Source organism: Gopherus evgoodei, chromosome 18, assembly GCF_007399415.2.
Source record: "Gopherus evgoodei ecotype Sinaloan lineage chromosome 18, rGopEvg1_v1.p, whole genome shotgun sequence".
Lineage (NCBI taxonomy): Eukaryota > Metazoa > Chordata > Testudines > Testudinidae > Gopherus > Gopherus evgoodei.
This window is the reverse complement of record NC_044339.1, coordinates 11,871,973-11,886,538: the sequence shown is the minus strand read 5'-3', so window position 1 is coordinate 11,886,538 and position 14,566 is coordinate 11,871,973. Positions and strand designations below refer to the sequence as shown.

At 42.3% G+C, this 14,566-nt stretch overlaps 1 protein-coding gene across 1 annotated transcript; it reads left to right on the top strand.

The window, feature by feature from the left end:
* The first annotated feature begins 3,467 nt into the window (after positions 1 to 3,467).
* LOC115636820 (centromere protein S-like) lies at positions 3,468 to 12,640 on the top strand. Its single transcript, XM_030537411.1, has 5 exons — positions 3,468 to 3,555; positions 5,414 to 5,537; positions 6,935 to 6,968; positions 10,672 to 10,738; positions 11,942 to 12,640. Exons 1-5 carry the CDS (start codon positions 3,508 to 3,510, stop codon positions 12,098 to 12,100), a joined length of 432 nt encoding a protein of 143 aa, XP_030393271.1. The 5' UTR covers positions 3,468 to 3,507; the 3' UTR covers positions 12,101 to 12,640.
* The last annotated feature ends 1,926 nt before the right edge of the window (positions 12,641 to 14,566 follow it).

The window sequence follows — 14,566 nt, the reverse complement described above, 5'->3', positions numbered from 1 at the left end:
TTGTGGGGTGTTTTCTTCCCTTTCTGCTTTTCCCTCTCTCAGCTCAGATGGCCAGAAACACGTACTGGAACACATTTAATGCCCCATTCATATTTTGTATTCTTCTTGTTCACTAGCCTTAAGAGCGTCACTAACCATATAGATAAAGAACAACAATAGGTGGAAGGTGGCAAACCGTCAATGCAAAGCAACACTGCACAATGGTGGAGGGAGGTAATTAAAGTGCTATGAGGTTTTTAATGTCCATTCAGAACAGGCAAGATCTTGGTTCTAAAGGACTTATTTTAAAGCACTCTTTCCTCTACCTTTACCATCTGGAGCTCCACATATCTCCCTTGGAAAGAAGAAGAGCTGAGTTGATCTAGGACGGATTCAAACCAGTTTGGTTCCAAGGATTCTAAATATTTCAAGATTGATACTAAAGTCACTAAGCCATCACCTCTGGCTTTAGCTCCCCTGCTATGTGGAGGTTTAAGATAATGCTTTTTCACAATTTGGTTTTTTAAATTATTATATTAATGTGCAAAGCTTGCCTCTCCCTGTTTGCTTCTGTAATGGTGCTAGCCAGGAGGTCCTGAGCCAGGCCCCCGTTAGCCCAGGTTCAATTAGGAAGTATTCATTGGGGCTGGCTGAGTATGCCATGCCTAATTGCTAGAAGAGAAGCACCTGTGGGCCTCATTAGCTGGGGCTATATAAGGTTGTACATGATATTTGGGGTACCATAATTCCCAGTGTAATCATTGCTTGAAACTAGACTGCTGAATGATTGGAGACCACATAGCTAAGGCAGTGGTTCTTAAATTGCTCTGTGGATCCCTTCCTTGTGCTCCAGCTATTTATCTAGGTTCTTTTATGGCAACCATCACTATGGTTTGATGACTCATCTGCTATTGCTTCAGTCACAGTGATGAAGAATCTTCAAGTGGCAATACATCCTGCTAGTGTGTAGCCAGGACTTGCTGTAGATTTTGCAGAGGCTTCCTTGACCAACGGCATATGTCTCTGCAACCTGCATGGCTGTGGCTACTTCATATCTTATTTTGCCCTGTATTTCTTAGGTGTAAATCCAATTAGGATCAAATTTACAGGGGACATCAGATCAGAAGGTGTAGCAAAAAGCACAGCAGGACAGAACCCAGTATCAAAATAACCTGGAGAGGTCATAGCAGTGAGGGATGCAGGCATAAAAGGGGAAACTGAGCTAATATGTCAAGTTCTTCACCCAAGAAATAAAAAAATAAAACAAGGATGTAACCAGCTAGGCCCCACGTCTGACTGTAAAGAGGATTTATTTTCATCATGCCTCCTTATCTTGATCCTAATAATGGTGCCTTCCCCTCTCTCTCAAACCACCGAAAGTGGTCTGCAGAGAGGAACCACACATTTCATCCAGGAAGTGCAGATGCAGCCAAAAAAAGGACTGCTGCATTGGGGGGACAGGGTAAAATAGGGCACAGACAGGGCCACTCTCCCCCTCCACCGCCCAGCACCACCATGGACCCAAAACTGCATCCTTCTGGATCTAGACCTGCCCCCCCCCCAGGGGGGGCAACAAGACCCAGGTGGTGCCTCCCCTCCCCACATGTGGGCTGCAGAGTGGAGCCAACCAGAGACCCCAGCAGGTAGGGACAAAAGCTACCAAAGCAGGGACTGATGAACTGGAGGAAGGGAGTAAAATGGGGTCTAGCCTGGACCATCCCTCTCCCTAGATCCCCCTGTATCTGGAACTGTGCAGGGGTGATACCCCACATTATTGGGGCACTAGGACCCAGATGATGCCTGTCCCTCCCTGATATGGGCAGCAGAGAGGAGCCTGCCAAAGACTCCAGCCAGTACAGGTGAAGCAGCCAAAGCAGGAACATTTAAAGAACTTTCTACAGCTTTGACTGGACTTTCTCTGCCCTGTGCTGACTGCCTGCTTGCTCCAACCCTTGCACTTCCTCTCTTTCCCAGTGTCTTCATCTCAGCTTCTCTCCACACTTGCCCCTTTTGTCCATCGCTAGCCCTGTATCCCTCCCTTCCCTCCCAGCAAACCCAAGGTCCTCACCAAATAAACAAACACACAAATATGGAACTAACATAATGTTTGCAGCCATCATATTGTTCACCTGTTATACCTCTTCCCATCCTATGTATGTCTTGTCTATGTAGACTCTTTGGGACACATTAGGGCACTACTCTGGGTTGTCTGTTAAGCACTGATTCATAATAAACATGTTGTTAATAGTGTGACCTACAGGCAAAGGGATTCATATATACCATTCCTAATCCAATCAGCCTGTAGTATTTGAGAGAGCTGTATATTTCTAGTTTAGAAATTAGATACATTATTTCAGTACCAACAATTTTTTAATTATTATTTATAAAAATAAACTTCCACAGTTAGTACAATTACTTGCATTTTTACCTGAGCACAGGGTGTTTACATAAGTATCTTAGATGAGCTGCCATCACAAATAAATGCCCTCAGCTCACAGACGGCCAATGTGATGAGACAGGGCCAAGCCTCGCAACCTAGCTAAGCATGGCAATGTTGCAATCAAACTTTTCAGTCTGATGAACACCAGAAAACTGAAAGGGTTTACAGTTGAAAACTGCTGCTTTTGGCTTGTTTTGGGGTTGTATTTTAGGGTTGCCACTTTAGGTTGTCTGTATTCCTGGAGGTTTCATCACATGATAATCTTGAATTAAAGATTAATCTTTCATTCCTGGAGACTCCAGGACAATCCTGGAGGGTTGTAATTTCTAACTTTACATATGTTGAATATTATTGCTAAAAGTTCTATGCATCTCAGGGCAAGATTAAGGCAAGGCTGTTCCTTGTGCTACAGCATAATAACCTTTATGCTTTCTTAAAAATGAAAATTCAGGAATAAAAGGAGAATAATTCATGTGTGAAATTATCAAAATTTATTGCATAGGAAAATGCTGACATCTAGTGGCTAGTTAAGGTGTATCTGAATCAAGACAGTTTTACAGTGGAAAAAGAGGGGAAGACAAAAATGGAAAGACCTTTGCAATGGAAATGGGGAGAGATGGGAAAGATTAGCTGAAAAGGGCAGATTAATCAATGGGGCAGAGAAGGTAACTTGAGCGCTCCTTTTGCTCTCTCAGTATAGGAACAAGGTGACATTCAGTGAAACTGTTACAAGCAACAACCATAAAACTGAATGAGTGTGATGCATCTTCAGGAAGCTGTGGAATTTCTTGTCAAGGCTCAGCCAGCTGAAGAGAGGGCGAGGGGATTTTTTACTAAAATGTTTCCTATGCTCCCTTCCCCTCCGCCCCGCTCTATGGCCCCGGGCTCCCCTGCCCGTCCGCCCCCCAGCTCCTCACACCTCATCCCGCCCCCCTCAGCTCCCCTCCCACCTGTCTCCTCCAGGCCGGGCCAGCGCCGCGTCCCGCCCGCTGGCGGCACCGCCTCTCCGCCCCGCCCCGCCCCCCGTGGGCGCTGGGCGGGAGATTTGGGCTCCGCCCCTGGCGGGGGACAGCGGGCGCGCGCGCGCCATGGAGCCGTTGGGAGAGCAGGAGCGCGAGCGCCTCTTACACAGCCAGGTACAGGGTGAGGTGACCCGGTCCCGGGGCGCCAGGCCGCCTCTGGCTGTCAGGAGCGGAGGGGAGTAGCCGCCCCCCTCTTTTACCCGTGGGTGGCACCGCCCCGAGTGTCCCCTCCTATATAATATACACAGCCCCCAAGGGTGCTGCGCCTTCCCCCGGTCACCCTGGGGCGCTCCTTCCTCACCTCCTCCCCCAGTCCCCTGGGGGTAAGAGCCCCCCCCCGCCCGCCCGCATTTCCCATCGCTTTGGGATGGCCTCTCCCAGCTCATTCCTTGGGTCATGTTCCTCCACCGCACCCAAGTGCACTAACTCTGTTCCTCTCCCTAACTCTTGCCTTCCTCCCCTCCCCGCAACCTGCTCTCGGGAATAGCCCTGCTTCCTCCATCCCCATGGATGCTGTTCCCACACCCATTTAGAGAATGAAGACCCCCCCCCCGCGGAGGGTATTTTATCTAGGGGGAGGATTCCCATTTGTGCCTTTGAAAAAATCTCTATACCCTATAAAGTGTCATTAACCCCCTTCTAGAGCTATGGTGTCCTCTCCAGTTCATTCCCACCCACTTCCACTGTGGGATATTGCTCTACTATCTTCCTCCCATATGTTTCTATGCTGGACTGGGTATGTGCAGATAATGTTATGCCAGTATCTGAACTGATACATGACTAGCCTCTTTCATGCTATAATGTAGTAAATGGTTGTGCTATAAAATTCACTGTACATTTTTGGAAGACCCTAAACCTAAATCAAGGTGCTAAATTTTCAGTTTCCTAATGGAAGAATCAAATTAGAGTCAGACTGTCCAGAGGAAACAAAAAAAAAGTCCAGCATTTAAAAATAAGTACATTTCAACAGTATGAGAAGGCCTCAGAGCACCAAAGATGCTATCTTTAATTTATATTATTATTGTGCTTTTTCTGGCTCTCCCAAAAAATTAAGTTATGGATATTGGACAGGGCATACATCTCCACTCAAATCTTGATTCTTCAGCTACTTGCCACCTGCTGCAGTGCTTACTACTGTGGGTGATCTCATAGACTCTTCAGAGTAACAAGCTCTACATAAGCATATAAGGCCCAGAGCCTCAGAGATATTTAGGCTCCTAACGTCAATTGAAATAATTGAAAGTTAGGAGCCTCAGTACCTTTTGAGGATCTGGGCCTAAGTATTTGCCAGATGGATCAGGCCCTAAGGACGTCCTTGGAGCTGCTGAGCATCTGCAACTCCTACTGAAGTTAATGGGATGTAAAGATGCCAAGCATCTCCTTGGATCAGCCCCATAAATAGGATTTACTTTTGTATACACACAAATAGTACAAATGAGATCAGTTGTATAAAGGTGGCCTGAGCTCACTGTGAACTTAAAAAAAAAAAAAAAAAAAAAAAAAGTTGGTTTCAACCTAAGTAAACAGAAACTATCATAGGTAAATTTGTAACAGAAAAGCAAAGGGCAAGGTGTCACTGATGCTGTGATTTGATTGAACATTCATTGAATATTTTAATAATATTAATAATTTGTTTAAAAGTCGTTGATATCCTTAAGGGACATAGACCTTTCCCAATATATTTTATATTGACTCTCTTTTCCTTTCCCATCTTGTTTTTTCCCAATTTAATTTGGACTGTAACCCCTTACGGGTAAGGGAATCCATTTTTATCTGTATTTTAAAGCATCATACCCACTTATGGCACTACACACTTCATAAATGTGCTGTTGTTGCAATAATTTTGTTCTGTATTGTTAAACAATGATGTATGTTTTATCCTTTCAGTCAGTGAATGTTTCTTTATAATTTAAGTGAGAGATGATGTATTGGTATGTAAAGTCAACTGTGTAATTGTTTTGGATTGTTGCAGAGGCTAAAGGCTGCAGTTCACTACACTGTTGGTTGTCTGTGCCAAGAAGTTGCAGAAGACAAAGGCATTCAGTTCAGCAAACAAACCGTTGCAGCTATTTCAGAGATCACCTTTAGGCAATGTGGTATGTCCATACATATCTATATTTGTACACAGGAACAATCAGTGGAGACTGAGTGCTTTTTAAAAAATAGAACTGGAATTAGACTGTGTCTTGGGTCACTTTTAAAGGGTACAAGAAATATGAACTTTATTTTCTTGGCATGAAGGGGGTACTTAACACACGGTTTGTGAAATCTCATGTATGGCCTCATATATGCAACAAAATGGCCCACATTAAGAAACTGGTCTCAAGAATGTATATGATAATGGTTCCAGATAACATGGTTGTTCTGGCTGATGCCTGATGGTGGAAAGCAGAGAGCGCCTTTTCTTACTGCAGGGATGAGGCTTGCCTTTCTATTGTGTGGCAGCTATTTAGTTTCTTGAAAGTGTTTTCTGCACTTCTTGTTTGTTTTCGGTAAATTGAAAGTGTTTCAGGTGGTTTTGCATGAAAGCTGCTATATAAATTCTTGGGCCATCTGGGGAGCTTATGCTTGCTTAGCATCTCTCTGACCTAGCTTTATTTACCAAGTCAGCTTATTGTTCATTTCTCTCCTTAACTAGAAATTATCATGTACAATAGTCCAGCAGTCTTCACTGCCATTTTATATCTAATCTTTGAAATAAATAAATGCAATTAGTGGAATGCTTTAAAAAAAACAAACAAGGCCATGGCTACTTTGTGTGCACGGGACTTCTTGTAACACTTGGGTATTAGCCCCAAAGGGTGTCATTTTCTCCCCAGGTACAACTTCTGCCATAGAGCCACGATGTGGACTGGGCCTCTCCAGCAGTATCACAGGAAACCATAATAATGTTTAGCACTGATAGAGGTTTATAAACATTAATCACTTGAGATTAGCCATAGGTGTTTGGCCAGAGTAGATGGCTTAAGGGTCTAATATTCAAGTCTGTAATACTTGAAGTCATGAGACCACAGTTTCAAATTCTAGCAGAACAACGCAACCCATCATGCTTCCAAGGTAGATAAGTTGAGGATAATGCTGTTTGTGTCTTTCAGACTGAGACTTTAAAAGTGTGAGGTTCTTTTTGCTCTGCATGGATGTAAAAGGTCCCAGGGCAATGTCTGTAAGAGTAGAAGTTTATTGCTATTATATAATCATACACAGAGACTTGCCCTGGTGTCCCTATCGAAAAATATCCATCACATCCGCACGCTGTTGTGCATCATATTTTACTCTGCTTGTTTGCATGGGTGCTGCCCTTCATTCCTAAGGATGGTGACATTTCAAGCATTGTTTTTTATATGTATTTTCTGAAATGATTTGAGTCAAAAGGTCTTCTGTACATGAGATGTTATTATTGGCCACCATAATTGCTATAGAAATGAAATAGATTTCATCGTGTTGACTTTAGAAAGTGTTTGTGTGAAATGTCTTTTTAAAATTTTTCTTTCAGAAAATTTTGCAAAAGACCTTGAAATGTTTGCAAGGTAGGTACTGCAAGAATACTTAATCCTTACAAAGTCTTGGTTTTTTGCTCTCTATTCAGTGACGTATTTGGATACAGAATTACCTCTTTCCTATCCTCCTATCTCATTGTATTTGAGAGTGCCTATACTTTCTGCATTTTTCTAGGGCCCCAGCCTGCTTTTCATTTGGTGGGCGATTGTGAGGTTAGGTAACAGATACTGAAGCCTTGCCTAATTAGAACATAGCTTTTATTCAGTGTTCATTGTTTGGTTGAGGTCAAGAGTTGAATGTTTTTTTCGTCTGAGTGCACTGTCTGTATTCGTAGTGTTGATTCAAAGCTGTCACGGCATTTTCCAAAGTTTGCTGAGTGCTTGACTCAGAAACTGTTTTAATGGATGTGAATAACATCTTAAGGACTCTGGATAATACTGTGGCTTGTTTTTCCCCTCCTATCTGTTGGTCTCAGAATTTCTTTGTCAGTTTGTACCATGGAAGGAAAAAAACCATACACAATACAAAATAAATAAATAATCTAGAGGACAATAAAGCCCTAGTATTGAAAGTTGCTTCCTGAGTGTAGTCTTGTGTGTGAATTGTGTTCTCTCTAATGTAATTGCATGCAGGTGTCTGGATAAATACAGCACATTAACCACAGTCAGAGGTTTTCATTTTGCTATGCTTATTACCAGTAGTAGTGTTTCTTGAAGAACAGATTAACAGTAGTTGGCTTTAAGCTTGTAAAACTTCTGTTGTGTGATGTGCCTTGATTTGTGCTCATCCGTTCAATTAGAACTTTGGGTAACAGAAAATTATTGCTATTGAAAGTTTTTATGAAACCATTTGAATGACTGAAGACTCTAGAGGCTGAAGCTTTTCAGTGTACTAACAAGTCAGGTTTGGTGCCAACTGTCCGTCCTCCCAATTGTATTATTTCTGTATGCAAAAACCCTGGGGATCTTAAATCTCTGTTTTGGGTCATCTGTGTATTTGCTTTAAATTGATGGGTATCTGTAACTTGACTCTTACAACATGAAGTGCCCAAGCATCCTTGTATCTCTGCTCTTTCAACATCCCTTCATTTATTGCCACTCCTCCGCTTGTACAAAGCACTACTGCTAAAATTGCCTTCCTTTCCCAGCTGTTGGGACTGTATCATTCCCCTCTTTGAATCCCACATCTTTGAAATCAAGTTCAAGCTTGTTGTCCCTTCCATCAAGACCTTGCACAACTTCACCCATATCTACATCTTCACTCTCATTGCTTTTCCAAGGCTTCTTTCCTAAACACCCCTCTGAAGCCTCCTCACTCTTGTCTTACACCTTGTTCTCTTTCAGGCCTCTCCTTCCTCTCAAGAGGCCTTCCCCTCCCAGTGTTACATCATCTGTCTGCGTGGCTGCCTGCCAGCACACTTCTTCCTCTGGGTCACTGGAAGGGTTTATTTTTTGCAAGTGATAGCTTTAAATCAGTGCCTTTAGATGACAGGGAAATGCATTATCATCTAAATGAGTGGGACTACATGACTCACAAGCGCTCAGTGCTTAGCAGTATGGGGGTGTCTTATCCAGCTGAACTAGGGAGCTTAAAGTGGTGCTGGGGATTCAGTAGGTGGCACTCTGGGTCAAAACTGACCCAGTAACCTCAGATGGTGTTTAGAGGGAGCTGCGTTGTTTGAGGTGCCAATTTTCAGTTCTATATAGGTTCTTCTATTGCTATCATCACCATAGAATCTGAGCACCTTCCATTAAACCATTAAGTGATGTGACTAACATCCATCATGTGTGGTTCATTTTCTCTCTCATTCTCTTCCTAGAGAGGAAATTGTGTGTAGTGTTTGGGTAGATTTTTTTTTTTTAAACAAATACTTGCACTATGTTTGTGTTAGAGAAGGCTAGCTGAAGAAATGTGCCTTGCACTTGAAGTGGATGATGGTGAGTGTGACAGAATGGGAGATGTCCATGTCAGATTATGAACTTATTTCATACGATATGTGGAAATATTTGGTGCTGTGACTGCACAATCTTGGACGTGCTCACTGCCCGGGAAAGGTGTTTAATATCTCATTGAAGGACTGCAAAGCCATCAAGACTGTGATCTAAGGCTGCCGATTTTGATTGTCTCAACTACTGGCACATTCCCATGGAACAGTGGTGTCTCTATGTAGGGGCCCACAAGAAAGGGGCAAAGTTGACTCCCGGGTCTGGAGCTTCTCAGTGTGAATATGTGGCAGAGAGATAGAGGTCCTATTTAAGAGCAAGGTCCTTCTTTGTGCAGGGGAGTTGACTGTCACAGTGTGTAACGAAGACTTGCAGGAAGAGTGAGATCAGATGATGAGAGGATGTGTTTCAGGACTTCTTGTTGTTTTCCAAGATCTGGGACTCTCAACTGCCTTAAGAGAAAAGTTTCTGTGGTTAAGAACTTCCTTTCCGAGTCTGTGTTCCTTGCTTTTCTGCCATGTTGTCCCCAAAGTCCGTAAACTGAAAGCCAAAGTTCCCACAGCTCAGGTGAAACTCTGAGAGCATGTGTGAGTGATTGGCAGGCTTATGAGGTCTAAGCCACTGGTTTCAGGGTCTAGGCAGCTGGATTACAGCATCCCAAGGAAGGATGTCAGCTAGGTCACATTCCTAGACTCAGACCTATAGACCCAGAGTTAGAAATAGTGACTAGCTAGGACCCAGACATAGGCAACTGGAAATGGTAGAAAATGTTTCTCATAGATGCTGTTATGTGAGAGCTTAGCATCAGCGAGGACTCAAGAGCCCTCCTAAACAATGGACTGAATTATCCAGTTATGGTTGTGTACCTTCAACCAAAGGAGACTGCACCATAACTGCGAGTTCCTCAAAGTGTTTTCTCTTCCCACCAGCATCACCTTAGTCTTGCTTAGGTTCAGCTTCAACCAGCTTCTGTTCATCCACAAGCTGATTTAATCAAAGCCCTGGGCCATCTTAGCAATGACGGTGAAGGAGAAGTAGAGCTGTGTGTCATCTGCGTATTGCTGGCACTGGAGTCCATGTCATCTTACCAATTCTCGTAATGGCTAATAGTTGAATAGGACTGGAGACATAATTGATCATGGTGGAATTCTGCATGTGAGGGGTCTGGTTGCAGGGATACAGTTACCCATTACTATTTTTTGGATACATTCCTCCAGGAAGGACTTTAAAACCATTTTAACATGTTCTGTGGACCCTGCCACCCTTTTCAGGTTTGGACATGGGAGTTTATCTCAAGAACAGCAGAGCTTTAGGAGACTGCTTGGGTTCAAATGAGTGCGGCTTAGAGCAGGATCTGTAGACCCAGACCACTTGGGGTTGTTGCCAGTTCTGAAATTGATTCGCTATGTAAGTTTTAGACAAGTGGCTTGAATGCTCAGTGCCAGTTTTTCTCCTCAATTTAACTTGTAAGATCTTTGTGGCAGGGACTGTTTCTTTTTAAGTCTTCTGTGAAATGCTTAGCACCCTAAGGGGCATTGCAAAATTGGGATAATATGCATCTCTGTAAAGAGCATTGAGACCCCTGGTCTGTCTAAATATCACCTATTATCATAAATAAGAGTGACTGGGGACTCTTGCTGATCCATCTCATTCTAAAATAGTCAGATAAAGGTGAGAGAGCCCATGGTTAGGTGTACAGGCCTTTTTTACGTAGTGTTTTTTAACACCCCTTTGCTACAGCTCTCAGCAAACATACTGAAAACTGGTTGTTTTTTTTAATTTCATGCAGGCATGGAAAACGAACTGTAATCAATTCAGAAGATGTGAAGCTTTTGGCCAGGAGAAGCAACTCTTTGGTGAGATTAACACCTTTCCCTCCCCTCCCCCCATTTTATTCCTAATAAATTACAAGAGTATTCCCAGGATTATCTGCATAAAAACAATAGGTGGTGAAATTAACACCTGTTGTTAAATTATAACCCAGTAAAAGATATGGATAGTGGGCTGGCAAGACCAATCTTCCAACCAGCATCCTTGGCAATCAGTTTGATTTCTTTTTTATCCTGCTCTAGTTTTTGACATTTCTTCCTCAGTATAGTAGCACAGATCTGATTACAGCTGGAGCATCAGCCGTGTTCTAGATACAGCAAAGCTGCTGAGGCCCCAGGTACAGAACATAACTCCCAATGAACATGTTACAATATCTTCAGACTTGGAAAGAGAGTCTTTTGTTTTTCCTGTCATCGTGTTTTTGAGTTTTGGGTCAGGAAAATCTCATCAATGCTGCTAAATGACCTAACACATCAGTAAAGTGGAGATTATTCTTCCCAGATTTCTGTAAATATTCTGTCATATGATGGCCTGAATGAGATCCAATGTCCATTCCACGTAACTTAGCTGTTACATGTAACAGTTATCCTGGTAAGCATCTAAACTTCATCAGGAAGAGAACATAAATCCTTCACATTAGAACAAGTATTTGTTAAGCACCAACATTGTGTTTGGCACTGCACAGAAAGCAGAGACACAGACCTTGTTCTGAGGAGTTTAAATCTAAACAGGTACTTCTGTGCAAGCTTGTACACTTCTCTGCAAGCATGCCACAGCTGCTAATTTTAGCCTTATCTGGGTAACTTTTTCCTTTCATGTGGAACATGTGACACAAGCCCATCTCAGAAGAATTGGTGAAGATTGGAGCTTTATTTTATATTCCTAACTACCAGATGCAGTATGACTTAATTGGGTGTGGTGTGTCTGTGAGGAGAAACAAGATTATTGTGCTTTCTCCATACTGAAAGCACAACTGTGCTAGCTACAAATCTGTGTAAACATAGCTGTTAGTAACTGTATGCTAGTCAGGGAACAGGGCACAACATCGAAGCCAAGGCCCTGATCCAGCGCTGGGATTTCAGCTCTCTAAGATGTTTCTACAGAAATCCAACTGAGAATGAAGGTTTTATACAAAAAATAAAACAGCTGGAAGTTGGCCAGCTTGTTTTCTTAGGGAGTGTAAACAGGCTGAGTCCCCAACAAATGACTGATTAATTCTCTGTTGTTAGCTAAGGTATATCACCCAGAAGAGTGAAGAGCTTGCATTGAATAATCTGGAACAAAAGGAAAGGAAGAAAAAGAAGTCCAGCGCAGCAAAAGGAAGAACCACCTCCGATGAGCAAGTGGAGGCTGTTATGGCTGAGAGTGAGGATTCCAACATGGCGTGATCTTCCTCTCAAACCACTTCTTTGCTTGCTCTCTGCTTTGAAACATGGAGCAGTAAGGATCTAATACTATCTTAGGGAAACAGCAGCCTATTTGTATGGGAACTCCATTGGGAGATGCCTTTGTGAGGTAGCTATAGCTTTGAGTCCTTAGGTTTTAGGTGAACATGATTAATATGTTAGTTCCATCTGCAAAAATAGGCATCAATACCAAAAGCTTTTTAGAAGTCATCAAAGGAAGGTTTACAAAGACAAGTATTGCCATAATATTTTCATGTTTTTCTATTTATATTTCCCAAAAGAGAATTTATTATTGTGTGCTTGAAACTCTAAAGCAAAGTATCCTTTACCTAGCCACGTAAAATAATCTAGAGAGTGTGAAGGGCTCTTTCTGGCAATCCTCCATGTCATTTGTGGTTGGCTTCTTCAAATTGCCAGTCTGAATTGTGATACTCCACACTTGTTGGTTGCTGCTTTATTGAAGTGTATAAACATTTTTCAGCTTGTCATTTTTTTTGGCTATTAAAGTAAATTTTCCTGCATAATTTTCCCAAGTGAAATTATTTGTGTGCAACACTCTCATTTTAATTAAGATTAACAAGTTGTACTTCAAGCCCTTGTGTTTAGATGAAATAGAAGATACTGACAACCTATCCTACAATTAGTTCATCTTCTCTGCTGCTACCAGACCTTCTGGCTAAAGTCAAAGCTTTGGACTACTATTGGATGTGTCCTCAACTTTCTTTACAGTGGATGGGATCGATGAGTCAGGGTCACTTCTAAATAATTATTCTCATTCTAATATGTAGGGGGATAAGACTGGCCTCTTTAGTAGCTTCTTTTCTGCCCTTTCCAGAACTTAGACTTGTGCAGCTCAGTCATCCTGAGCTGTTCCCAGTTAGCGCTCTGCCTTATGGACTTTCTCAGCTCAATGAACCTGTGTCTATTTGAACATGTGATGCAGTTGCAAAAAAGATTAATGTCATTCAGGGCTATATTAAGATGAATGTCATATGTAAGACCTAGGAGGTAATTGTCCCATTCTGCTTATCCCTGGTGAGGCCTCAGCTGGATAACTTGTCCAATTCTGGGCGCCACACTTTAGGAAAGAGGTGGATAAATTGGAGAGAATTCAGAGGAGAGCAACAAAAATGATAAAAGGTTTAAAAAGACTAACCTATGAGGAAAGGTTAAAAAAACTGGGCATGTTGAGTCTTGAGAAAAGGAGACTGAGTAGAGACCTGGTAAGTGTTCAGATATTTTAAGGGCTGTTATTAAGAGGACAACGATCAGTTGTTTTCCATGTCCACCAAAGGTAGGACAAGAAGTAATGGGCTTAATCTGCAGCAAGGGAGATTTAGGTTAGGTATTTGGAATAACTTTCTAACTCTTAAGGGTAGTTAAGCTCTGGAATAGGCTTTCAGGAGAGATTGTGGAATCCCCATCATTGGAGGGTTTTAAGAACAGGTTGACAAACACCTGTCAGGGTCTAGGTTTACTTGGTTCTGCTGCAGTGAAGGGGGCTGGACTTGGTGACCTCCCTTCCAGCCCTACATTTCTATTATTTCAAAATTCCTATATAACAGTAAATGAAATGAATCCTTGCACTTCTACCGTTGAATATACCAATCAGATGCCTCTCCCAAATTAACAAATACCTCGTTTCCTTGGCCTGTTTTTGTGGGAAGAGGATATATGCTCAAAGATTTGTCTGGATGAGTTATATATCACCATAAGACTCTCTTTCCAGGGAAAAAATGACATTCATAATGGAATTTCTCTGTGCCCCTCTGTTCTAGCTAAGACTGATTGTTGAGCTTCCACAAAAGTTTTGTTCCTCAAAGGTCCCTACAGTCCCCAGTGAACTTTGAAATAGCAGTTTGAATCCCATACCAAGGAAGCCTCTCTTCTGAGTTTCAGTGCTGCTTTCAAAGCAACCAGTAGGGGGGATCACTATTTAGCTGAGTGTGACCCCTCCATAGCATTGTCACCTTCAGAGGGGCTGGGAATTAGGGATTATGTCTGAAAATTAAACTGGAGTCATAGTAGGGTAGTGCTCTTCACCACTATACAAGCCAACCAGATCAGAAATATTTAGAATTCTGAAACATGTGATTGGCTTATTATGACCCCAAGCCCCTGGTGGTTATATCCTTAAGAACATTTGTGCCATTGACATTGTTCAATCTTCTAATCATTTGGGTCCTCCTACTACTCCGTGTGATATTTAAATTATTCACTTTTTAAATCAGATTATTTATTTGGCCATTATGAGAAAGAGGCTATAAAGTCCATAGAAGTGTCTAATGTTGAGGCTGATCTGCCATTTGATACTGTCTGCTCCACAGAACTTCTGGTGCTGTGTGAATTTGTTCCTGTATGAGCTGTGGAAGACTTCAGCTGTTGAATTTTTGGGTGGAACTGACTCCATGAGGAGTGAGTCTCTTTAAACTACTATTTCAGATGGCA

Bases quoted from the DNA above. Each gene is read 5' to 3' on its own strand.
- LOC115636820 (XM_030537411.1), top strand. From the start codon at position 3,508: ATGGAGCCGTTGGGAGAGCAGGAGCGCGAGCGCCTCTTACACAGCCAG. The intron at 3,556-5,413 runs GTACAGGGTGAG...GGATTGTTGCAG, and splicing joins AGCGCCTCTTACACAGCCAG to AGGCTAAAGGCTGCAGTTCA. The intron at 5,538-6,934 runs GTATGTCCATAC...TTTTTCTTTCAG, and splicing joins GATCACCTTTAGGCAATGTG to AAAATTTTGCAAAAGACCTT.